Source organism: Phyllobates terribilis, unplaced genomic scaffold (genome assembly GCF_046119375.1).
Source record: "Phyllobates terribilis strain yellow unplaced genomic scaffold, ASM4611937v1 Scaffold_6__1_contigs__length_29720123, whole genome shotgun sequence".
Taxonomy (NCBI): Eukaryota; Metazoa; Chordata; class Amphibia; order Anura; family Dendrobatidae; genus Phyllobates; species Phyllobates terribilis.
The window spans coordinates 17,666,658-17,692,886 of record NW_027362766.1 but is presented as its reverse complement, the minus strand read 5'-3'; the positions used below and the strand labels follow the sequence as shown (position 1 = coordinate 17,692,886).

The 26,229-nt window shown below is 41.9% G+C and overlaps 1 protein-coding gene across 5 annotated transcripts in view; it reads right to left on the bottom strand.

Annotated features, from left to right (window-relative positions):
- LOC141152754 (uncharacterized) overlaps positions 1 to 26,229 on the bottom strand; it is a 104,341-nt gene that overhangs the window by 52,423 nt on the left and 25,689 nt on the right. For 2 of the 5 annotated variants that reach the window (XM_073637404.1, XM_073637405.1), the window contains exons 3-4: positions 23,740 to 24,059; positions 8,349 to 11,102 (exon numbers count right to left, since the gene is read on the bottom strand). In XM_073637404.1, the coding sequence (XP_073493505.1) occupies positions 9,976 to 10,992 (1,017 nt within the window). In that variant the 5' untranslated portion in view covers positions 10,993 to 11,102; positions 23,740 to 24,059 and the 3' untranslated portion in view covers positions 8,349 to 9,975. Of the gene's footprint in view, positions 1 to 8,348; positions 11,103 to 23,739; positions 24,060 to 26,229 lie in introns of those variants that run through there. The other 3 variants (XR_012247145.1, XM_073637403.1, XM_073637401.1) reach the window with 3 other exon arrangements.

Genomic DNA, 26,229 nt, shown 5'->3' with positions numbered 1-26,229 from the left:
GTGTTGGCCTATGCAGTGAATGCAAGGACTGCCAATAATTGGGAGGCACTCCAATGCCCCTTGGAAGAGACGTAGAGGGACTCATGAAAAAATGTTCCCATTATTAGGAAGTGGGTCTCCCATAGTGTTGGCCTATGCAGAGAATGCAAGGGCTGCCAAAAATTGGGAGGGCCTCATGAAAAAAAATTCCCATTAGAAAGGAGCGGGCCTCCTATACTTGTAATGCCCATGCACCAAGTATATGGGTTGACAAACATTTACCCCTGGGGGGTATACATGAACATACTGTCTAAAAAAAATTGTTTTACATCATAAACACCCTTTAAAAAAATTATGTGGTTGTTGCATCACGGACAACGGTCACCCTGGTGATATGGTGGTGGAGGATGAGGATGAAGAGAAGGAGGAGGACAAGAGCAAATAGGCAAAATCAGGAAGCGTATACCCATGTCTGGACGTGAAGAGATGCATGGGAATACACCTCCCAAAAAAAAAGACACTAGATTTGAGTTTATGTTACGCTGATATAATTCGTTGGTGTTGAGAAGTCTGACCCAATCCAGCCCTTGTTCATTTTTATAAGAGTCAGCGTGTCAGCATTTTCAGTTGACAGGCGGATTCGCTTATCAGTTATAATTCCACCAGCGGTAATAAAAACCCACTCTGATAAAACGCTGGCGGCAGGGCGGGCCAGGACCTCCAAGGCATAGAGAGCCAGTTCATTACACGTATCCATCTTGGATACCCAATAATTATAAGGCACAGAGGAATCACGGAGGACGTTGGTCCAGTCAGCAAGATACTCCCTCAGCATCTTCCCAAACTTTGCACTCCTTGTGAGAGTACCCCGCGCCTCAGGGCCTGTGTGATTGGAGGGGCTGAGAAAACTCTCCCAGAACTTTGACAGTGTTCCCCTGCCTCTGCTGGATTGAAGTTGTGTCGCCTGTACTCCTTGGTTGTAAAACGAACTGTGACCTCTACCGCCAGCGTTTTCAGATGGGAATTTTTTAATAAATCAGCAACAAGGGCCTTCTGGTACAGCCCCATTTTTCTAGACCTGTTCACCTCAGGGATAACAGATAGAAAGTTCTCCTTGTAGCTTGGATCTAGAAGTGTCACCAACCAGTAATAACTGTCACCCAAAATGTTGAGAACGCGAGGGTCGCGGGAAAGGCAGCGTAACAAACTCAGCCATGCGTGCCAGACTGCTAACAGGCAAGACTTCCGTGTCCTCACCAAGAGGACGACTGACCATGCTCTCCTCCTCCTCCCTGTCCTCAGGCCATCCACGCTGAACAGACTGTATGACAGTTGTGCAGGTAGTACCGTCTATAGTGCATGAAACTAGCTCCTGTTCTTCCTCCTCCTCCTCTTCCTCATTGTCACCCAATCCATGTTGGGATGAGATGAGGCTGGACTGTGTGTAATCACCCTGTATGGTTCCTTGCTCCATCTCATCGTGCTCCACTTGCAATGCATCCTCTTTGATTGTTAGCAGAGAGCGTTTCAGAATACAGAGAAGCGGGATGGTGACGCTAATTATGGCGTCATCGCCGCTCACCATCCTAGTGGAGTCCTCAAAGTTTTGGAGGATGGTACATACGTCTGACATCCATGTCCACTCCTAAGGTCTTATGTGTGGAGTGGGAACTGAACACCGATGGCCCTGTTGATGCTGGGAGTCAACAACTGCCCTCTTCTGCTCACAAATCCTTCCCAACATCTGCAGTGTAGAGTTCCAACGCATGGGGACATCACACACCAGTCTGTGAAACAGAAGCTGCAAATGCTGCTGAAGCACAGCAAGAGCGGCAGAAGCTGCAGCTGACTTTCTAAATTGGGCACACAGGCGACATACTTTGACAAGCAGATCCGGCAGCTGAGCTGAGGCAGTGCTGCAGTGATTCCAGCTTGTGACTGATGTGGTCATTTCGGAGATGGAGGCTGAAGAGGAGGAGGCTGCATATGTGCGCTTGCGTTCCAAAGACAACTGGAACGCTGCGCTGGGACAAGGACGTGCTTGCTGATGGAGCAAGTTGAGAGTGTGCAACGATAGGTGCAGGGCAGGAGGCATCTTCGCATGTACTATGGACAGAGGATTGGCTTGCATGCACAACAGCAGAAGATGTAGTGGTGTCACCCGCAGACACTGTTCCTGGACCCTGGGGTTCGGCCCACAAAGTCGGGTGCTTTGCTGCCATGTGCCTGATCATGCTGGTGGTCGTCAGGCTGGTAGTTTTGCTACCCCTGCTGATGCTGGCCTGGCAGGTGGTGCAAATGGCCTTTTTGGGGTTATCGGCAGAGTTTTTAAAAAACAACTAGAGGGCAGTTGCCCGCCTTTTGTCTGCGGCCACCACACTGCTTCTTCCTGCCTGTTGGGGTGCTCTGCCTCACTCCCCCTGTGTGCTGCTGTCCTCGCTCTGCATGTTCTCCTGCCAGGTTGGGTCAGTTAGTATATCATCCACCACCTCGTCTTCCACTTCCGCACCCTGGTCCTCCTCCTGACTTTCTGGCAATTGTGTCTCATCATCGTCCACCTCTTGTGACACTTTCCCACCGTCGCCTTCATTTGACTGTGGCTGCTCAAATATTTGGGCATCGCTACATGCGATCTCCTCTTGCCCCGCTTCAAGTGGACCGGGCGAGAGGCCCGAACCTATAAATGGAAAAGTGAACAGCCCTTCGGAGTGTCCAAGTGTGGGATCAGTTGTCTCCGCGCACTCGGCATGCTGGGAAGAAGGAGGATCAGGGTGAGGAATATGCGGTCCAGACTCACGGCTACTGAGACTTGACCATGTGGAAGACAGGGTGGTGGTGGTGGTGGCAAAGTGACTGGAAGCATTATCCCCTATCCAACCAACAACATTTTGACACTGCTCTGGGTTCAATAGTGGTGTGCTGCGGTCCCCTAGGAATTGGGACAGGAAGGTCGGGCGAGAAGATGTGGGTGTTTGTTGTGGCACAATTTCAGCTTGCCCACGGCCTTGTCCTCTGCATGCACTATCACCATCACGTGCAGCTCATTGTCCCTTGCCATGCGCCTTGCCCATTTTAAATGGAGGACAATATCTTCCATGCTCACTACAAATGGCTGAATTTGGAGCGAACTTATATGTGATCCGTGTGACAGAGAAAACACAGTTTTAAATAGCTGGATTTTTAGTGCTGTAATATGGAAAGGACCTGGCTGTATTCTGCAGTGCCAACAAGCAAATGGCACAGAAAAACGGTGTTCTCTGGATTGCTTTTTAAGCAAATAATCATGATTAAGATAAAAAAAAATTATACCTGGCCCCTGATACCTGGGGCTATTTCTAAAAATATCTGTAAAAGCACCAGCAGAAGGCAGAATTGGAATGGACCCTTTTGCTATATGCACTGCAGTCTGCTATATACCCTGCCTGCCTATAGACACTGCCTGCCTGATATCTCTGCAGATGGATTAGTCCTCAGAAGGACTGTTTGTTGAGATGGATATGTGTCTCTAATATAGTTTGGTATACCTACACTAACTAGAAGCAAGCAAATCTCTCCCTAGCTCAGCAGCACCTCTCCCTACTCTGCCTGATTCCGGAGTGACTGTGACGAGCATGGCGGCGCCAGGTCTGATATAGACCTGATGATGCTGTGCGGCCAGCTAATCACTGTAATGCCACAACCAACATGGCTGTGGCATTACAGTGTGTGGCAGACAATCCCTACATGTTCATTGGCGCTCTAAAGAGCACCAAACATGCAGGGAGGGGACCTGAGCATCTTGCGAGTACTCGGCCAGCTCCAAGCATCTTGAGTACTGAGATGCTCGGGCGAGTACCGAGTACTTGCGAGTATGTTCGCTCATTACTACTCAAGATTGTTGTCCTCTTACATGATTCTGTATCGACTAAGCTTTAGCTTTGGGATACATGGTATCACATTTGAATGGAATACAGAGGAGTTCATGGTCAACTCAAAGATTGCAAGATGCTGGGTCCTGTGGCTGCCAAACAATCCCAAAACATCACCCATCCACCACCGTGCTTACCAGTGACCATGCTTGAGGTGTTTATGCTGATAAGCTGTGTTTGATGGCCAAACATCTCCATTTTATCTGGTCTTGAGCCAGTCTGGCTAATAAAAACTAGTAGAGATTAGAGTTTCATGAGCCAGCCATTCTGCAGCCAAAGACCACTGACCTGGCAGATGCCCTGGAGTCTTGCAAATTGATATGACCATCTCTAGGGGATGTATTTTAACTACAGCTGAAACACATTGAGTGATTTTTTAAGGCTTTATTTGGAATAATTTTAAGAGAAATTAAAAACTTCTTTGTTAGTATATCTATATGACGCCTCTCTAGTGGTTAATGGATAGTGACAACTGAACACGTGAGTCGGGATTGGTATGTGCAGTGGTTACCTGTTACTCACCTGTCCTAGCTCCAGAGCTGGGCCTGTCTCCCTTCCCTATGGCTGACTCCCTTTGCACCAGTCCATGCCAGGTTGCTCTGTTAAACTGCCAGCTATCACTTATGTAACCACCACCCAAAGCTTTCTAAGGCTTGCTCGGGCAGCCATGTCTTGTCTGAGTAATTAGGAAGTATAGCAGCTTTGCTACCATGTGATTTTGCAAGCTCAGCTCTGCTGTGACAAGTTGCAAACTTGTCACTGCTAATAAGCTCAGTAATTAGAAAGGGATTGCAAGGTGCAATAGGGTCTTATCCAAGTAATAGAGTGGGTGAATAATGGTCAATTTCCCACCTGACAGGGTTGTGTGTGACACAACCACTATTGCACAATTGTTAGCTGCGGCGTCATCCACGGATTAATGAAGGATATACCGTAAAAACATGAACTTCGCATGTGGTTGTCTTGTCCTGAGGAAGGAGTTAGTTTGACTTTAAAACAAGTTGACAATAAACCACTATTCTACAAAACCTGTCTTTGGATCTATTTTGGAATCAGAAGCGCATATGAAGTCCACATCCACTGTCTTTATGGAATAAGCTCAGGTATGTCAAGTAAAACAGTCGTTTCTGCTATTTGATGCCTGTTTACTATTTTGTTTATGGTATTCTGGTGTTATTGCACCCTACAACTCTTCTGCTCCTGTGGTTAATTGTATCGCTGATGCAAGTTACCAGATTGCATCAACTTATCTGCTATTCCTATGTACAACCACATTCCTGCTGCATCTGCCGACCGGCCTCCACTGCTGTCTGGGTCCTTTGTCCCATGTGGCGTCTTGCAAGTTCATTGCCTTTGGTCAAAGTTGCTTAACCTCACCTACAGTTTAGAGAATGCATATCACCAGACAACCCCATAACTCTTCCTCCACCAGGGTGTTACCAATACCTTTCCCCTCCTGCTGATCCCCAGTGGTACACCATGAAGCGCTATTTAATGGCTGTATGGATTTTCTCTCTTCTCTGCTAGCGTATGATATGGGAATATCTTTCAATAAAATATAGAGGCGTCATCTGTTCCGGATCCTCATTTTTTGACACTACACTTTAAATAGTTGTCTGAATGGTTCAGCTGGCAGCCATGTTATCCGACTCTCCCAAATACAGGGGCGCTCACTCTGCCGAACACTCGTGTGCTCTCTATGAGAGAGCCGCTACAAGACATTTCCGGCGGTGACTTCTCACTTGGAGAACTAAAAAATTGGAAAAAAAAATCAGACATGCTGGATCCTTATATTCCCCAAAAGACTGCTGACTAAACCTGCCGAAATGTTGGTCTGTGTAGGGGAGCATTTACTCTCCATGGATAATTGCTTATGGTCAAGGGACCCTTCTAACCAGTAGGGGTTGCCCAAAGCTGATAAACTGCTCATAGATGGTTGATCCCACAGAATTTTTATCAGACTGAGTCATGATGTCTTACTTTTCTCTTTGGATGCCAAAGAGAAGTTGCGGCAACATGGAATCAATAGAAGTCTTGGTAAACAACTGATCAGTAGACCCTTAGAAGAGAAGAGTTGGGGAAAGGGAGCAAAATCTCTCTGCATGAAGCCTTAGTCTGGAGCAAGGGTGGGGAATTGTTTTTCTGCTAAGGGCCATTTGGATATTTATTCCATCCTTCTGGGGCCGCACAAATTGCGAGCTAACTTCGCTCACAAAGTACGTCCTGAAGCCGGCACTGGTGTCAGGACATAATCTTTCGTTGCACGCGCCTCAGCGCCCAGTAGTGAACACTGCGTGAGCATGCTTACAGAGCAAGAAGATATTAATGGGCCAGAGACCATCATAATACAGCTGCAGACCAAAGTACTGCGGTCTCCAGTTTATCTGCCCGTCAACATACGGCACGCGGGCCTGAGGTTCCCCACTGCTGGTCTAGAATCATCCCAAGAACTCAACACTTGATATACCATTCATTATGGGTAGATAAAGGTAACATAAATGTTAGCCTAATGCATTCATTGTGGTTTATCTGAATAGGTCAACTGGAAAGAAGGGCATAACTAGAATTCATAAAGGTCCATGGTTAGGAATGACTTCCCACTTGAGCAGCCATCAAGGGATGTTGTTTACTGATCTCGTGAAGAAATCCCACCAAGGACAACATCTGCAAGGAGTTTGTATGTTCTCCCCGTGTTTGCGTGGATTTCCTCCGGGTTTTCCAATTTCCTCCCACACTCCAAAGACATACTGATAGGGAATCTAGATTGTTAGCCCCAATGGGGACAGTGCCAATAATATCTGTAAATTGTCTGAATTGTAAAGCGCTGCGGAATATGTTGGCGCTATATTAAATAAAAAGATTATTATTATTAATCAGAATCCAAATAAGAGCACTGAACAGTACAAAATCCACCACTGAAAGGAGCAAAATAGTGGCATCTGAAAGCGTCCTCCTTGGTCCTTGGGCCCCGTTGCAGTTACTTTTACTACGACTGAAATGTGATGGTCCATATGATAAGTTCGTGCTTTTAAGCATCAAGAACAAATCTAAAAATAAGCCTCAGGACATCCAACTTGGAGACAAAGAATTTACATCTATCACACAGTATCATGGAGGCAAACAACTTGATGATTGAAGTGACAAAATAGTTGAAAAGTTTATGAAACATACAGTGGGTACGGAAAGTATTCAGACCCCTTTAAATTTTTCACTCTTTGTTTCATTGCAGCCATTTGCTAAATTCTAAAAAGTTATTTTTTTTCCTCATTAAAGTCCACTCTGCACCCCATCCTGACTGAAAAAAAACAGAAATGTAGAAATTTTAGCAAATTTATTAAAAAAGAAAAACTGAAATATCACATGGTCATAAGTATTCAGATCCTTTGCTCAGACACTCATATTTAAGTCACATGCTGTCCATTTCCTTGTGATCCTCCTTGAGATGGTTCTACTCCTTCATTGGAGTCCAGCTGTGTTTAATTAAACTGCTAGGACTTGATTTGGAAAGGCACACACCTGTCTATATAAGACCTCACAGCTCACAGTGCATGTCAGACCAAATGAGAATCATGAGCTCAAAGGAAAGGACGGAAGCCTCTCCTCAGTGCAAGACATATGAAAGCCCGCATAGAGTTTGCTCAAAAACACATGAAGGACTCCCAGACTATGAGAAATAAGATTCTCTGGTCTGATGAGATGAAGATAGAACTTTTTGGGGATAATTCTAAGCGGTATGTGTTGAGAAAACCAGGCACTGCTCATCACATGCCCAATACAATCCCAACAGTGAAACATGGTGGTGGCAGCATCATGCTATGGGGGTGGTTTTTCATCTGCAGGGACAGGATTACTGGTTGCAATTGAAGGAAACATGAATGCGGCCAAGTACAGAGATATCCTGGATGAAAACCTCTTCCAGAGTGCTTTGGATCTCAGACTTGACCAAAGGTTCACCTTCCCTCAAGACAATGACCATAAACACAGAGCTAAATAACAAAGGAGTGGCTTCAGAACAACTCTGTGACCATTCTTGACTGGCCCAGCCAGAGCCCTGACCTAAACCCAATTGAGCATCTCTGGAGAGACCTGAAAATGGCTGCCCACCAACGTTCACCATCCAACCTGACGGAACTGGAGAGGATCTGCAAGGAAGAATGGCAGAGGACACCCAAATCCAGGTGTGAAAAACTTGTTGCATCATTCTGAAGAAGACTCATGGCTGTACTAGCTCAAAAGGATGCTTCTACTCAATACTGAGCAAAGGGTCTGAATACTTATGACCATGTGATATTTCAGTTTTTCTTTTTTAATAAATTTGCAAAAATTTCTACATTTCTGTTTTTTTTTCAGTCAAGATGGGGTGCAGAGTGTACTTTAATGAGAAAAAAATGAACTTTTTAGAATTTACCAAATGGCTGCAATGAAACAGAGTGAATAATTTAAAGGGGTCTGAATACTTTCCGTACCCACAGTATACAGTCATGGCCGAAACTGTTGTCACCAATCAAATTGTTCCAGAAAATGAAGTTTTTCTCCCAGAAAATTATTGCAATTACACATGTTTTGTTACACATGTTTATTCCCTTCGTGTGTATTGGAACAAAAAAAACAGAGAAAAAAGGGCAAATTGGACATAATTTCACACAAAACCCCAAAAATTGGCAGGACAAAATTGTTGGCACCCTTGACTTAATATTTTTGGTTGCACACCCTTTGGAATAAATAACTGCAATCAATTGCTTCTTATTACCATCAACAAACTTCTTACACCTCTCACCTGGAATTTTGGTCACTCTTCTTTTACAAACTCCTCCAGGTCTCTCATGTGAAGGCGTCTTCTCCCAACAGCAATTTTAAGATCTCTCCACAGGGGATCAATGGGATTTAGATCCGGACTCATTGCTGCCACTTCAGAACTCTCCAGCACTTTGTTTCCATCCATTTCTGGGGGCTTCTTGAAGTATGTTTGCGGTCATTGTCCTGCTGGAAGACCCATGACCTAGGATGTAAACCCAGCTTTATGACACTGGGCACTACATTGCCACCCAAAATCCTTTGGGAATCTTCAGATTTCATGATGCCTTGCATACAGTCATGCTCGAGAAAGAGGGTGTTTCCCTGAAATGTAGCTTGTTAGTGCATTTGGAACTAGCTGCTCCTGTATTTGCTCTATGTATTGGAGTCTGGATCTTAAGTTGGAGGAGTTTGTGGCAAAAGAAAATCTTTACATATGCCAAACAAGGATTAGGGACATTTCATCTGTATATGGCAATAGATGAAACTGTAATTGAAATTGTAACTAAAAGAAATTGCATACAGCTTGAATTTTTTGGGAACTTGATTGGGGCTGCTTATCCACTATCCAGACTATCTTGAGTTGTAACCTTTCATCAGTTTTTCTAAGCCACCCACATCCAAGGAAATTAGCTACAGTGACATGGGTTATAAAGTCTTGATTGTGTTGTGCACCGTGGACAAAGAAACATCAAGATCTCTGGAGATGGACTTGTAACCTTCAGATTGTTAATATTTTTCAACAATTTTGGTTCTCCAGTCCTCAGACAGTTCTCTTCTCCTCTTTCTGTTCTCCATGCTTAGAGTGGCGCACACAGACACACAATGCAAAGATTGAGTCACCTTTTCCCCTTCTTATCTGGTTCCAGGTATGATTTTCATATTGCCACACCTGTTACTTGCCACAGGTGAGTTTGAACAAGCATCACATTTTTTAAACTAAATTGTTTACCCACAATTTTGTCTGGCCCATTTGGGTTTTTTTGAGTGAAATTATGTCCAATTTGCATATTTTCATGTTGTTCAAATACACACAAATAAACGTGTGTAACAAAACATGTGTAATTCCAATAATTTTCAATCTGGAACAATTTCAAGGGTGCCAACACTTTCAGACATGGCTGTAATCTTGATGTTTTATGTACTTATTAGGTCATGCAGTACTTATAAAGGATGTGTGATGTTCATAACTGTACCATTGTACTTCGGACCTATTTGGTAATGCTTCGATAGAAAGGCAGTTGGCATCATGGCTGCACATGCGGCATTACTACATTTTGCTGAAAAATTTTGCTCATTCAGCCACCTTTACTGCTTTTACACGTAAGTGGATTTTGACATGGGTGGTTAGATGAGCCTTACGAGTGAAACATTTGCCACACTCAGAGCAAGCATAGGGTCTTTCACCGGTGTGGGTCGTCTGATGGCGGACAAGATCTCTATTGAGGGCAAACCTCTTATCACACTTGTTACATGCATATGGCCTCTCTCCCGTATGTGACCTCTGATGGACATTGAGGTTGGAGTAGCAAGTAAATCCTTTCCCGCACACAGTACAGACAAATGCCCAATCTCCGGTATGAGCGGCTTTATGTTTTACAAGTCGAGAGTTGTCAGCAAAACTTTTCCCACAGTCTTCACAGGTGAATGGCTTCTCTCCCGTGTGAGACCTCTTGTGTATGACCAGAGCGGATGTGCATGAAAAAGTCTTTCCGCATTCCACACATATGTATGGCTTCTCTCCTGTGTGTGTCCTGTTATGTATAAACAGAGAAGAGTTACTGGTAAAACTTTTCCCGCACTCCCAGCAGACGTAAGGTCTCTCTCCGGTGTGGATTCGTATGTGAGTGGAGAGTGTGGCACTGCTAGTAAAACTCTTCCCACAATGTGTGCAGGTGTATGGACGTTCTCCTGTGTGAATCCTTTCATGGATGACCAGAGAAGACTTTCGGGCAAAACTTTTTCCACAGTTGTTGCAGGAGTAAGGTCGTTCTCCAGTGTGGGACCTCTGATGTATAACGAGGTGAGAACTTGAGATGCAGCTTCTCCCACATTCGGTGCATATGTAGGTTTTCTGCACCTTGTAGGGAGTGTAAGGGATATTACATTTCAAGATCTCCGGAGAATCTTTGTTACTTTTTTCACTCTTATATCTTGACTTGATAGTCGATCTACGTAGATGAGGTTTGCTGCTGTTCTTTTCTTCATGGTCTTCAGGTTGACTTTCTTCATTTTCTGAAGAACTCGCGTTCTCGAAGACACCATCTGTTCTCTTACAGCAAGCAGATTCTTTATTCAACTTTATCGCCATGTGTTTTTGTTTGCCAGACTTGCGGAATCTTAGTTTTTGATGAGTACAATTAGGTTTATCTTTTCTACCTTCATTGGATGGCGACTCTCGTCCATGGGGTGAGATGGGTTCTGTTGGGACGAAAGTACAAAAAAAAAAAACTAATTAAAAACATTTGCTATACATAGTTACAATACAAAAAAAATGTCATTATTGCACTGACCACCGAGGCTTTGTTACACTTGTGTTTCAGGAAATAACAGGTACATTAGCCCAATGGTCAGACCCCGACCCTATTTTTTGTATTGAAGCATTTAATGAGCGTGTGCAAAGTACATGGCGAAGGGAGGGGGAACAGGGTGAGCTGTGACGTCGCCTGTGGTGATTGGTGGATCCTGTGAGTATAGCGGTGTTACCGCTCATTGTAATCAAGCCTCTGATGATAAAACTGCTGAAAGGACAGAAAGCATGAGTCTGGAAACGCCCCAGTGGCCAGGATAAAAAGCGCAAGTTTACTAATTTAATAAAAAACAAGCTCTCATACAGCTAAGTTGATGTGATCATAATAATAAAAAAAAGCATTGTGACTCTTGGATGAAGGCAAAAAAAAAAAAAAAAAAAAAAAAAAGGGTCCTGAAAGGGTTAATAATGACCTTTCACGTCCAATCTATAAACATGAACTGATTAAATATTATTGTTTTTTGTTCTCCTCTCTGCATGTCCTTCCCTATCTTGCTCTGGCATTGCTGGATCTTACATGTTACCATAACAGATACAATGGCATTGCTGGATCTTACATGTTACCATAACAGATACTCTGGCATTGCTGGATCTTACTCGTTACCATAACAGATACTCTGGCATTGCTGGATCTTACTTGTTACCATAACAGATACCCTGGCATTGCTGGATCTTACTTGTTACCATAACAGATACCCTGGCATTGCTGGATCTTACATGTTACCATAACAGATACTCTGGCATTGCTGGATCTTACATGTTACCATAACAGATACTCTGGCATTGCTGGATCTTACATGTTACCATAACAGATACTCTGGCATTGCTGGATCTTACATGTTACCATAACAGATACTCTGGCATTGCTGGATCTTACATGTTACCATAACAGATACCCTGGCATTGCTGGATCTTACATGTTACCATAACAGATACTCTGGCATTGCTGGATCTTACATGTTACCATAACAGATACTCTGGCATTGCTGGATCTTACATGTTACCATAACAGATACTCTGGCATTGCTGGATCTTACTTGTTACCATAACAGATACCCTGGCATTGCTGGATCTTACTTGTTACCATAACAGATACCCTGGCATTGCTGGATCTTACTTGTTACCATAACAGATACTCTGGCATTGCTGGATCTTACTCGTTACCATAACAGATACTCTGGCATTGCTGGATCTTACTCGTTACCATAACAGATACTCTGGCATTGCTGGATCTTACTCGTTACCATAACAGATACCCTGGCATTGCTGGATCTTACTTGTTACCATAACAGATACTCTGGCATTGCTGGATCTTACTTGTTACCATAACAGATACTCTGGCATTGCTGGATCTTACTTGTTACCATAAAAGATACTCTGGCATTGCTGGATCTTACATGTTACCATAACAGATACTCTGGCATTGCTGGATCTTACTTGTTACCATAAAAGATACTCTGGCATTGCTGGATCTTACTTGTTACCATAAAAGATACTCTGGCATTGTTGGATCTTACTTGTTACCATAACAGATACCCTGGCATTGCTGGATCTTACTTGTTACCATAACAGATACTCTGGCATTGCTGGATCTTACTTGTTACCATAACAGATACTCTGGCATTGCTGGATCTTACTTGTTACCATAACAGAAACTCTGGCATTGCTGGATCTTACTTGTTACCATAACAGATACTCTGGCATTGCTGGATCTTACTCGTTACCATAACAGATACTCTGGCATTGCTGGATCTTACTCGTTACCATAACAGATACTCTGGCATTGCTGGATCTTACTTGTTACCATAACAGATACCCTGGCATTGCTGGATCTTACTTGTTACCATAACAGATACTCTGACATTGCTGGATCTTACTTGTTACCATAACAGATACTCTGGCATTGCTGGATCTTACTTGTTACCATAACAGATAAATGTTCCATTGTTCTTGGTTGCCATCATCCGAAGACCGTGCTACAGGTTCAATGACCTGCTCAATAATATGGCTCATGAGACATGTGTCCCTAGTTCATGAATTGTGTAAGAAAACGGGTATGCTCTCACATTAATCTGCTGAGAAAGTACATACCATTCTGCTCAAGGAGATCTAGTCTCCAGGTCGGTTTTGGCTTTTATTTTGTCCCTGCTGCTCCCTCAATTATTCCATTTTTTTTTCTTTCTTTAAAACCCACCATACAGTTCCAGGGATATGGGTCTTTTTATTTAGAGTCTATACCAAAGGGCGTGACGCACAGGGCGATAATACACAGCAGCCTACAGACTCGCCCACGAGGATCCTTCGAGCACATTCCCCTTAGTAAGGACCATGAAAATTAGCACTAAAAATAAGGGATCATATCTCTGGAACCAAATAGTGGATGAAAAAGTCAAAACCCTCAGGGCAGTAACGAAAATAAAATAAGAGGAAAATCTGGCTACTTTTAATCTTGTGACAGACTGCTGTTGTTCCAATGCGACCCTTCATGAATTAGCATACGCTACTAAGGTTACTGCAGAATTTAAACATAAAATAGTAAAAATAGTTTCCAAGAGTACAGGTGAAATATTTCCGATAGAACAACATTTGACAAGTACAAGCGACTTTGTTATATACGTTATAAATTGTGACTGTGGCCTCCAGTATGTGGGGAGGACCACCCAAATGGTCCGAACCCGACCGAATGGCCACAGACACAACGCTAGAGTCGGTCTCCTTATCCATAGTCTATCAAGACTCCTTTTGCTAACACATAAAAAAGAATTCACTGTTACTTGGACACCGATTGAGATGTTTCCAACAGGATACAACAGTTAAATAAAAAGGAGGCCTTCTGGATATACAGAACCCTGACGGCCTCAATGATAAATTAGAGGACATATAATACCGATAAATTTTTGGGGTTAAAAATCGAAGTCTGCAAACCTCGTAAATGAAGTAGAGGGAGAAAAGCTAAAGAGAATAAAAAGAAAAATTAAGCACCCAGAGACTACAACTGCGAGTGGCTCAATGGAGTAAATACGCAAGTAAATGTATGAGTTCTAATCCCGGCAGATCCTGGTTCATCTATTGGTGATAAATTCGATATACCTTAGAATCGGGAGAAATATTTTTCCCTTATTGGTAATGTAGTAGATAAGATAAAAAATGGAGTTCTTAATATCGATGACATCGTTATATTCTAGAATTGGGAGAAATATTTTTCCCTTATCAGTGAAGTAGTAAATAGGATAGTAAATGGAGTCATATGACAAACAATTTTATTAATTTTATAGAGGAAAAATTTTTTTTATTGAATAGGAAAGAACAATATATAGTGATGTTTTTTTTTTTTCTCTTTCCAAATCAATATAGAGTTCACTTTTAATTAACTGCTTAATACCTTCTAGAAGTGCACGTGTTTTTAATTGATGAAAATTGATCGAGGGGTTGGATTAGTTCCTCCTCCTCCTTTATTATTCTAGATAAATGCTTCTTTTATGATTTTACCTGATGAAGGCTAATGTTATGTATAGCCGAAACGCGCTGTTTGTATATAAAAATAAATTGGATTATTCCTGAAAGATTTGGAGTAAGTAATGAATCACCTGGAAGCTCTTTCTTGCACATACTGTGAATGGTACTACAATTCAATCTAATTCAAGTGAAGGCACCATCACGGTCACTGATACGGCCAAGCTGCTACTTCTGTGGTCTACGTAGGAGACATCATGGCACAAAAAGGCTCCCGTGTGTATTTTATGTGTGTATCTTCCACATTTCTCCTAGGATTGTCTGGACCAGTGACTATACCGTTATATGAAAAAGTTTGGGCACCCCTATTAATCTTAAGCTTAATGTTTTATAAAAATTGGTGTTTTTGCAACAGCTCTTTCAGTTTGATATATGTAATAACTGTTGGACACAGTAATGTTTCTGCCTTGAAATGAGGTTTATTGTACTAACAGAAAATATGCAATCTGCAAACAAAATTTGACAGGTGCATAAGTATGGGCACCCTTATTTTCTTGTTTTAAATACTCCTACCTACTTTTTACTGACTTACTAAAGCCCTTTTTTTGGTTTTGTAACCTCATTGAGCTTTGAACTTCATAGCCAGGTGTATGCAATCATGAGAAAAGCTACTTAAAGTGGCCACTTGCAAGCTGTTCTCCTGTTTGAATCTCCTCTGAAGAGTGGCATCATGGGCTCCTCAAAACAACTGTCAAATGATCTGAAAACAAAGATTATTCAACATAGTTGTTCAGGGGAAGGATACAAAAAGCTGTCTCAGAGATTTAACCTGTCAGTTTCCACTGTGAGGAACATAGTAAGGAAATGGAAGAACACAGGGACAGTTCTTGTTAAGGCCAGAAGTGGCAGGCCAAGAAAAACATCAGAAAGGCAGAGAAGAATGGTGAGATCAGTCAAGGACAATCTTCAGACCACCTCCAGAGAGCTGCAGCATCAACTTGCTGCAGATGGTGTCACTGTGCATCGGTCAACTATACAACGCACTTTGCACAAGGAGAAGCTGTATGGGAGAGTGATGCGAAAGAAGCCGTTTCTGCAAGCACGCCACAAACAGAGTCGGCTGAGGTATGCAAAAGCACATTTGGAGAAGCCAATTTCTTTTTGGAAGAAGGTCCTGTGGACTGATGAAACCAAGATTGAGTTGTTTGGTCATACAAAAAGGCGTTATGCATGGCGGCAAAAAAACACAGCAGTCCAAGAAAAACACTTGCTACCCACAGTAAAATTTGGTGGAGGTTCCATCATGCTTTGGGGCTGTGTGGCCAATGCCGGCACCGGGAATCTTGTTAAAGTTGAGGGACGCATGGATTCCACTCAGTATCAGCAGATTCTTGACAATAATGTTCAAGAATCAGTGACAAAGTTGAAGTTAACCAGGGGATGGATCTTTCAGCAAGACAATGATCCAAAACACCGCTCCAAATCTACTCAGGCATTCATGCAGAGGAACAATTACAATGTTCTGGAATGGCCATCCCAGTCCCCAGACCTGAATATCATTGAACATCTGTGGGATCATTTGAAGAGGGCTGTCCATGCTCGGGGACCATCAAACTTAACTGAACTGGAATTGTTTTGTAAAGAGGAATGGTCAAAAATACCTTCATCCAGGATCCAGGAACTCATTAAAAGCTACAGGAAGCGACTAGAGGCAAAAGGAGGATCTACTAAATATTAATGTAACTTTTCTGGTGAGGTGCCCATACTTATGCACCTGTCAAATTTTGTTTGAATGCAGATTGCACATTTTCTGTTAGTACAATAAACCTCATTTCAAGGCAGAAACATTACTGTGTACAACAGTTATTACATATATCAAACTGAAATAGCTGTTGCAAAAACACCAATTTTTATAAAACATTAAGCTTAAGATTAATAGGGGTGCCCAAACATTTTCATATAACTGTATATCATGGTAGTCTGCTTTGCTCTACAATCCATTCAATTATGTCAGTGATAATTCATAATAAGGAAATACAGAGGACACAAAATACAGAAAATCAGAGTGAAAACTTCAAGAATATAAAATATTTAAAAAAAACAGTGACATGGAACATAAAAGAAACAAAAGAAGTTCAAAACTTCTGGTGAAAACAAGTTAATTTGTTGATCGGTGAAGGTTCGACTGCTAGGATTGGCAGAACGGGCCAGAATGGACTGGCAGGACACATACTTGACAATGGCTCCATTTGTTCCCTATAGGGCTGCCAAAGTTGTGGCTTTTCTCGACAGCCCCATAGAGAATGAATGGACATCTGCTCTGCCGCTCCACTTTGTAATGGGGATAAAAGTTTCCCATTGGGAATAAGTGTCCTGTCGATCGGTTGGACACCCAGAAATCCGCAGCAGTTGTACACTCACCCATTAGTAAGTTATCACCTATCCTGCGATCAATAGCTCATTTTCTTGTGATATTTTCCTTTTAAAAAGTAGTTTTAATACTATGTTTAATTTTAAGATCACTCTTCTTCAGTCTTTTCACTAGAGTCCGGTCTGAACGGAGCAGAGCATGTGCTCCTCTGCTTTTCTTGGGCATCTCCAGCAGTCTGATAGATCGTGAATGGAGCAGAGGTGCACATGCCCAACCTCCATTCAGACAGGCCTCCGCTGAGCCACTTTCTCAAGATTTGTGGGGGTCCCATTTATTGGATCCCCCAGGGATCAGTAACTTAGCACCCATCCAACGGACACTTAGCCCTTTAGGAATACTAGACCTGATCACATCTCTAACCTGTTGATAATCGCAATAGATGCTCAGAACCTGGTGTACCGTAACTTGTCAAGGGCTATGTTCAGCTATTAGGGAAGCCATTGCATTTTCCACATCTTTGCCAATGGATTCCGTTGAGTCAGACGACAGCGGAAATACGGACTGATAATGATGAATATGTGGGATAGTCGGTATGATAAAATAATAATGATAGAAAATAAAGCAACCACAACAGATATATTTTTATAGATTTAGAGTAAAATACGGGCCATTCAGTTGAAATAACATATATACGATTCAGTCTGGAAAAGATGTAACGCAACTCATAATGCCCCTAATACTGAAAAAGTCAGATCCTTATCATTTTCCACATTTCCGAGTAAGTGAAGCAGAAGATCCACCTCTTGTAAGGAAGGTACTCCTTCGTAAGTTCCTCAGCTCCCTTTTTCCCGTCTGAAGAGTCTGATTATGACGGTGAGAGTTTGTCTCCGAGGAAGATTCCATTGAAAGCTTTTTGGCTGTGCTTTAATTGGCTTTCATGAGAAGTTTGAGCTTATTAGCCCAATAACGGGCAGTCTCTTCTCGATGGCGTGCAGTTTCTTCCTGAGCTTTCTCTTGGTTGGTAGCTAGAAGGTCCAGCATGTGATTCATGGCCACCACCTCTGCATGTAAGCGTTGTATACTACTGCCCAGGTCTTGCAGGGCTTTACCTCGACAATGTGAACACTCCTCAGGTTTTATTGTTTTATCGGGCGAAGCTTCACAGTCTACATTGTCCAAATCAGATTTATCCTGCGACAATCCCTGCTGGTAAAAGTTCTCTATCACAGAGATTTCTTCTACGTCTTGAGAATCAACGATTTCTTCACTCTCATCTAGGAATTTGAGAAAACGAGAACTTAGTATTGAGGACACCATGAGCAACTCCTAAAGGAGAACCCAAGTACTGAAATTACCAGAAGATGTAGAGCCAAAGTCACTGTCGGCTGTGTGCTCAGGAGATGTCCCGAAGCCCATCAGGTCTTGATACATTTCTAAAAGAAAGAGCAAAAGGAAAAACAAAATTCTAGACCAAATACTCCTAGGTTTTATGCTATTATTGGCAGACTACTTCATAAGCCAAGTGAGAGCAAAAAAGGATGTCGAAAAGGGCAATGCACACTAGAGGATCAGGGCGATCACTGTATATGTAATGGTTATTTCTTTGGTAGTTTTCCAGAAAGCTTGTCCAACTACTTCAAATGCCAAGTGAGAGCAAAAAAAAAAGGAAATCTGGAAGGGCGATGCCCACTGGAGAGATGACACTAGAACGGCACAGGGATCAAATAATAAGTAGGGGCTATTTCTTCGGTAAAGTAGTTTTCCAGAAAACTTGTCCTGTTGAGGGAGGGCAGTAATGACCCTTCATGGTTGACCAAGTGAGTGTCAAATTATTATGTTACAAGGTTGATTGCAATCCAATAGAAAACCAGACGGAGGCAAAGCTCTGTATGGGGGGGGATTCAAGAATCTCTAACCCCGCTTATTTCTACTTAGAATTTTATATTGTTTTGAGTTTATTAATATCCAATCACCTTCAGCCATACTACAAGCTTGAACCAATGTTAGTACAATTATTACGGAAATACACATATGGTCATATTATCGTTAGTTCGGTACATGGTGGAAAGTTACAAGGTCGTACATCCCGGCTCAGACTAGCTAGATAATAGGAGCAGGGTATTTCATAGAATGTTCTTGAGAGAAAAGGTTAGTGTGGGAAAGTTGCATATGAATCAAGAAGGAAAAAAGGAAAGAATGTATGTTATGCAAAGAGTATAATAACATGATTTTGAAGCAAGTAGACAAAATGGAGTTGCCATAGCATGAATATCAATATGTCCTTTACAGTCCAATTACTTAATATGCCAACTGAGAGCACAAAAAAAGGATGTCAGGAAGGGTGATACCCACTGGAGCAATCACACGAGTGTAGCAGGAGGTTTAAAGTATAAATAAAGGATATTTCTTATCTAATAGAGTAGAAAATATGTGGCACCTGGATAAAGAGTTTATGGCAGGCAATCCCTGCATGGGTCACAGCTACACGCCGCTGCGGTAACACTAACATAGATGCCGAGCACGACTCAAATACTTAGCGAGCACCCGAGCGTGCTCGCCGAAAGGGTTAACAATTCATGCTCGCTCATCACTAATGTCTACGCAATCTTAAAGGGCAACCGTCGCTTTATTATTTCATAAATCAATAGTGCACATGAAAATAAGAAACTTTGTAATACATCTTATCAGATCTGCTTCTTTCTCCTCCTGGACTTTTCATTCATTGATAAAATCTGCATTCAGTGAACACAGACTTTCCCATTACTGAGATAGGAGATGGCAGTTGGTGATATTAAAATTCTATGAAAAGGGGTGGGGGGAGGAGCTAGAGATAGACATTCTGCGGCAAGTTCTCTTGAAAAGACAGTCCTCCATAGAACGTTATGAGTACTAACAGTCATCTTCTATCTCAGTAATGGGAAAGTCTGTATTCATTGAAGACAGATTTTAGTTGTGAATTGACAATTTTGATAATGAATAATCAGTCCAGAAGAGAAAAAAAAATCATATTTCTCTGATAAGATACAGTGGCGACCAAAAGTTTTGGATTTTTTTTTAAAAGTGTGATGACTTCTGTCTGGTTGTTGCGATGCCATTTCCCTGGTGATTAATTGAAAGTGCATGAAGTTATCAGACAAGACCTTAATTTTACCCACAATGCTTTTGAGTATAGGTCTGGTCATTTAATTAAAGAAAACTAACTGCCAAAAGTTTTGCATCTACTATTTATTGATAACAACATAGAGCGTAATCCATTGCTTACAATCCATAACTTAGTATTTTGTAGCATAACCTCTTGCTTTAATTCCAGCTCCGCACAGACCGGGCATTGAAGCCACTCGGGTATTCAAGATATCTTGAGGGGTCTTGCTCAATTCCATTTTTCAAATCTGCAAACAATTCATCTTTATTGCCCTGAGTACGGGACCCAACTCGTCCCCTAACTCATCCCAAAGGTGCTCTATAGGGTGTAAATCAGGTGATTGGCTCGGCCATTGCAACAGGCGAACATTTTTCTTTGCTTACCAATTTTGACTAAATTAGATGTGTGCTTAGACTCATTGGCTTGCTGGAATCTCCATCCAATGCCTACCATGTGGCAGGATTACATTCTCCAGTATATCTTTGTACATGTAGCATTCATATTTCCATCAATTCTATGCAGAGGGCCAATGGCAAATGCAGAAAAGCAGCCCCGAACAATGACAATGCCTCCACCATGTTTCACTGTAGGTGTTTGGTACCTTATATCATTACGTTTTCCAATTGGGCGGTATATATAGTGCTGCCATCACTACCAAACAGATTGAACTTGGATTCATCCGACAACACCTTAGACCAAACTGTCTCTTTCCATTGGCTGTGTTCTTTGCTCTTTGGCAAATTCAAGTTGGACCTTCGCGTTCTTTGCAGAGATGAAAGGCTTCTAGACTGGACCTCATGCATTCAGCCCCATGCTCTTAGTCAACGCACCACAGTTTGGCGACTCACTTTGACCCCATATTCTTCCTTCATGTCATGTGAAATCTGTACAGCACTTTTATGGACATCAGATACTGACTTCTTCTTAATAATGTGATCAACTCTGGAGGAGGTTTTCCGTGGTCGTCCACTTCTAGGTTTGTCAGCTGTTCCAGGACCTTCTTTTCCTTTCTTTAATATACGTGACACTTGACTCTGAGAACAGGTGATTCCACAGCTCCTCTTTATGGCTTTATGACTTCACTCTCAGAATAATAATCTTCCTGACATCTGGTGACAAATTTGGCTTTGTCTTTGCCATGTTTTAACCTAAAAACATACACACAAGAAAAAAAATTTAGGCAAAATTTGGCTACCCATGACAAAATATGCAAAACTTTTGGCCCAGAAAATGTTGAAAACTAACACATAACAGGGATAAAACACTTTTTTCTTCCTTATAGCTGACAGCCATTTGCTTCTGGTTTACTAAAATCACCAGGGAAATGGCATCACAACAACCACAGCGACGACACCGGGGAGATCATGCAATATCTCACCATGCCACCGTCACTGTGTCACATATTTAGTCTGGAATCGCGAGTACATGGTCCAGACTACTCACTACTTAGGTATCGGCAAGCGACCAGTGAGCGTATGGCGTCACACCTCTGGATTCCAACGCATAGAATACGTGTTTACACCCTCTGTACGGTCACTGTCATCTTCACGATAGCCCGATTATTAATATTATTCGCAGCCACCACCGTCCAGATTTGAAATATAATACAGGCCTGGGCATACGCCTGCGTTCTGGTAGTGTATATGGCTTCGGGGGAGGGAACGATTACAGGACAAAAGAAATTTTATATTTAATCCAAAAGGGAGGCAGTGTTTAGGAAAAATATATACAAAGATTTTACAAAGGAGACATTCCAATACTTAAGCAGTTACACAAAATAATAAGGATCAAAGGAGAAACTTACTCTAGTTCGCAGGGACGAATCAACATAGGTGGAGGAGGGGCTCCCCGATTTGCTTTGGATGTGACCCATTCCTTATAGTATCTATACCCCCCTGGCAATGAGTATGGATCAATCTTCCGTCGGATCTTTAATGCCGAAGGGGGAGATCTGCCCACACACCCACTGTGATGACATCATGTGGGCTCGGCTCCACCCTTCATGTTTTTTTATTAAAAACGCTAACTTCTGCGTCAACTTATTGCTCGTTGATCGCAGAAGCTTGCAAACGACGCAATTTTTTCCCGTTATGATTTTACCTTCATTTAGAGACCATGCATCGCGTATTTGCGACCCGTTATTCTGGTGCTTTTGCGCAACAGCTCCATGGAGGGGTTTACAGCTATGGAAAAATAAGCATATCGCTCCTTGGCTGTCCCTGCCACTAAAAATATAGGTCCCATCATTATTGGAATTATGGAACTTAATATTCCATATTCCGTATTGGTGCTGAAAATCCTGCAATCTGTAACTGGGGAATTGTCCTAATTATTTGTGAGTGCCTTTGAACTTAACGAGCCATTTCCTCTTTCCTTCAATCTCTGGCCTGTGAGAAGAGGGACTGCATTCGTATGATAATTGGATCCTGTAGCTTTCTCTTTGTGCCAGCATCTGGCTAATTAGCCACTTTTCCTTTGTGCAGACATTCACACGATCAGCTGCATGGAGTGTTAATTTGCATAGGAGACACTTTAGATTGTCAGCTCTTGTCTTGACAAATGATGGATAAAGGATGGGTGATGGGGGCTTCAGGGGGGAGAAATGGTAACATTTTCTTAATATCTCCCTGACAATGTTCATAGTATGCATTAAACATTTTATATATTGATAAAATGGACCTTTTCATATGCGTCAAAACCATGTATGCTTATCTTGTATTTTAGAAGTAAGAAAAAAATTATGATTTAAAAACATTTATTTATCCTTCAATATATTTTTAGTTTTCCAGGGGAAATGAACCTACGTTCATGTTCACAATAGTCTGCAATAGTTTAGTATTTAATCACAAAGTCAACAGCAGGTGACTGGAGCAGAAACATGGCGGCTCTATACGTCTGCACCCAACTTGTGACATACATGACAACAAGAGGTTTTACTAATGTACTTACAGTAGGTTTGCAAAAAAATTGGAAAAAAAAATAAAAATTAGCATGAGAACAAAAAAAAAGTTAGTATAGCTAAAAATCAGACTACAAAAGGCTCTTTGTGAAGTCTGTTACCGTGGAGACACATAGGTACACATTGGAGCTGCACGCACACAACGCTGAATTATTTTTCTCTTACGAAGCAAATCAATTATTAATTTTAGATGCATGAGGGCAATAAAAAAGTAAGAATTGAATAAAAACACTGACGAGGGCTGTAATAGGACAGGACTGTGCATCATCATAGTTTTATTTTTAAAATACTTTGAACTCATTTTTATGATCCTCAAACATCATGTGTTTTGTACAAGAAAACACTTTACTGCAACATTTTTTTTTTTTTACCAACAGGTGGTACATTACAATATAGAATCACCCAACAGCGCTCCGTGTGATTAGGAGGAGTATTGCAAGCAATTCTAGTTAGAAAGTGAAATCAAAGGGATATTCCCGTCTTATAAGCTGATGATATCCCTGCTTTGATATTAGGTCGGGGGTGGTCATAAAAGATCAGCCATCACTTAATAAGATGGGAACACCCACTTAAAGGGGATAAAAAAAGAAAATGATGTATTACCTGAAGAAAGGCCGGTATCTATGCATCCCTTGATCTGCCATTTCAGAGCTCACAATTTTTGTCAGCTCCTCCTCGTAGTCGGTGAGTTCCACGTCGCCGGAAGGTTCTTTCCCATTCAGCTTCTTAGGTTTTTTGGCTTCTCCCATTTTTTTTCACATGTCTCTTACTATTGTGAGAACTCTTCTTGCAGACTTCTGCACTGCGCATGCGCGGGCCCACGGCCTTCACTGCATCGGTAATACCCATCCACACAGCCTTCTTCTTCGACTTTGGTACTTTCGCAGCCTCCGGGCCGATATCTGGTGGTCGTGCTCCACCACCTTTGAGATGAGGACACAGGAGAATCTAATGGCTCTTTCTGAATGACTAGAATAATTCTCTCCCTGTCCTTTATGAGTATCCTCATCTGAATGGCCAGGAAAAATCTCCTCTCCAATAATCTGCATTATTCTCAATACTATATAGTAATATATTTAGATGTATACATGTCAGACAGCAAAGAAAAACTGAATGTAACTCTTCAGAAATGTGAATTTTAAAGGTTGGGATGTATGAGCCGTGCTTGAAAACTCAAAGCTGGAAAAAGAACAAAAACAATATCATGGGCTGCTGCAATTTCGGGTGACTTGTGACTAAAAGTTGATTAGGCAAATTCTAAAGTAACCAAACTTTTTTTTTATAACTTCCTTCTCTTCCAAATACCATAATGACAACGCAGTTTTTACTACCAAGTTCATGCTCCTTTAGAAGCTGCTTTGAACTGCTGCTCTAGCAAGAATCTATACTCAATCAAGCTTTACAAACCCTCTTCCCTGCCTGAGCTTTTCTGCTCCCCTCCCCCATGCTTAGACAGGAAAACAGGGAAGCGATTCGAAATAAAGTTTGACCAGGGCTTCTTGTTGGAGCGGCAGTTCAAAACAGCTTCTAAAAGAGCATGAACTAGGCAGTTAAACCTGCACTTTCATCATGGTGTTTGAAAGGGGAAGAAGTAAAATAAGGTAATGGAGTATATTACAAAGATTCAAAACTGTGCAAAAGGAAGATCAACAATTAAATAATAATAATAAAAAAGATTTAGTTACTCCTTAAGGCTTTTTTCATATTTGTATCAGCGTTTCCGCTATGAGAAAACAACAAATCTAATTTCATCTGCTGTAAAACAATATTTCAAGGAATTGTCTGGTGTAGGAAACCTTTTTATGAAATTCTGATGGGGGTGACCTGTGTTTAATATATTACCATGTCATATACAGGGAACATTTGACTTCAGAACTGTGTAATACCTCTATTGTCCAGAACACTTTCTTCTGAGTTCTCAGCACATGAGATCATGCGATCAGTTTATCATCAGGGAACAATTATTGTTTCACCATTTTAATACACATAAAATCTAAAAGTAGTTTGACAAATACTTTGATTTATAGTCTTTGTACCTCTGTGTATACATAGCTCAATTGGATAGCCAATATAAAAAAAATACAAACGTGAACTAAAAGGGGTTTTCCCACAAACATAGTTAATTTTATAGCTTGGAATAATAAAACTTTCTACAATTGGATGTGTTTAAATAGAATGCTCCTGTGCTGAGATAATCTTATAAATGTTCCCCTGTGTAATGGTCGTGTTTGACCATACAGGAGCATGGTCTGATCATACCACATCTCCTGGGCAGAAGAGGACGCAAAAGAGTATACAGACATTACAGAATGGGATCACAGCTGATTCTTTGTGAGAGTTAAAACATTTCCCTGCACAGAAAGAATCAGCTGTGATCCCCTGCTGTCCTGTCTGTATACTCTTTTTCTCCCTCCCTGACCAGGAGACGTCGTATGATCAGACCATGCTCCTGTATGGTCAGACACGACCATGCTCCTGTATGGTCAGACACGACCATGCTCCTGTATGGTCAGACACGACCATGCTTCTGTATGGTCAGACACGACCATGCTCCTGTATGGTCAGACACGACCATGCTCCTGTATGGTCAGACACGACCATGCTCCTGTATGGTCAGACACGACCATGCTCCTGTATGGTCAGACACGACCATGCTCCTGTATGGTCAGACACGACCATGCTCCTGTATGGTCAGACACGACCATTACACAGTACACAGCAGGGGACATTTATAAGATTATCTCAGCACAGGGACATTGTTTTTAAACACATCAGATTGTGGAAATTATAAATATTCCAAGAACTACTGATTAAAATGAAATTTGTTTGTGGATGAGTTGATGACAGCGCCGCCCACTTGGCAACAAAGACTGGTGTTACACACAGAGAAGAGGGCCATATCTCAGGAGCAGAAACACAAGAACAGCAAGAGGACAGTGGCCTGTAGACCAGGTAACAGAATTAGATATTTATGGCCCATGACCGGTCCACATTACACCCATCGCCATAAATACATGGGCAGGTCCCCATTACAGTCTTCTGGTTGTGAAGCTTTACGAGATTCCTGACTATCCAGAACAACGGGCTGGACAT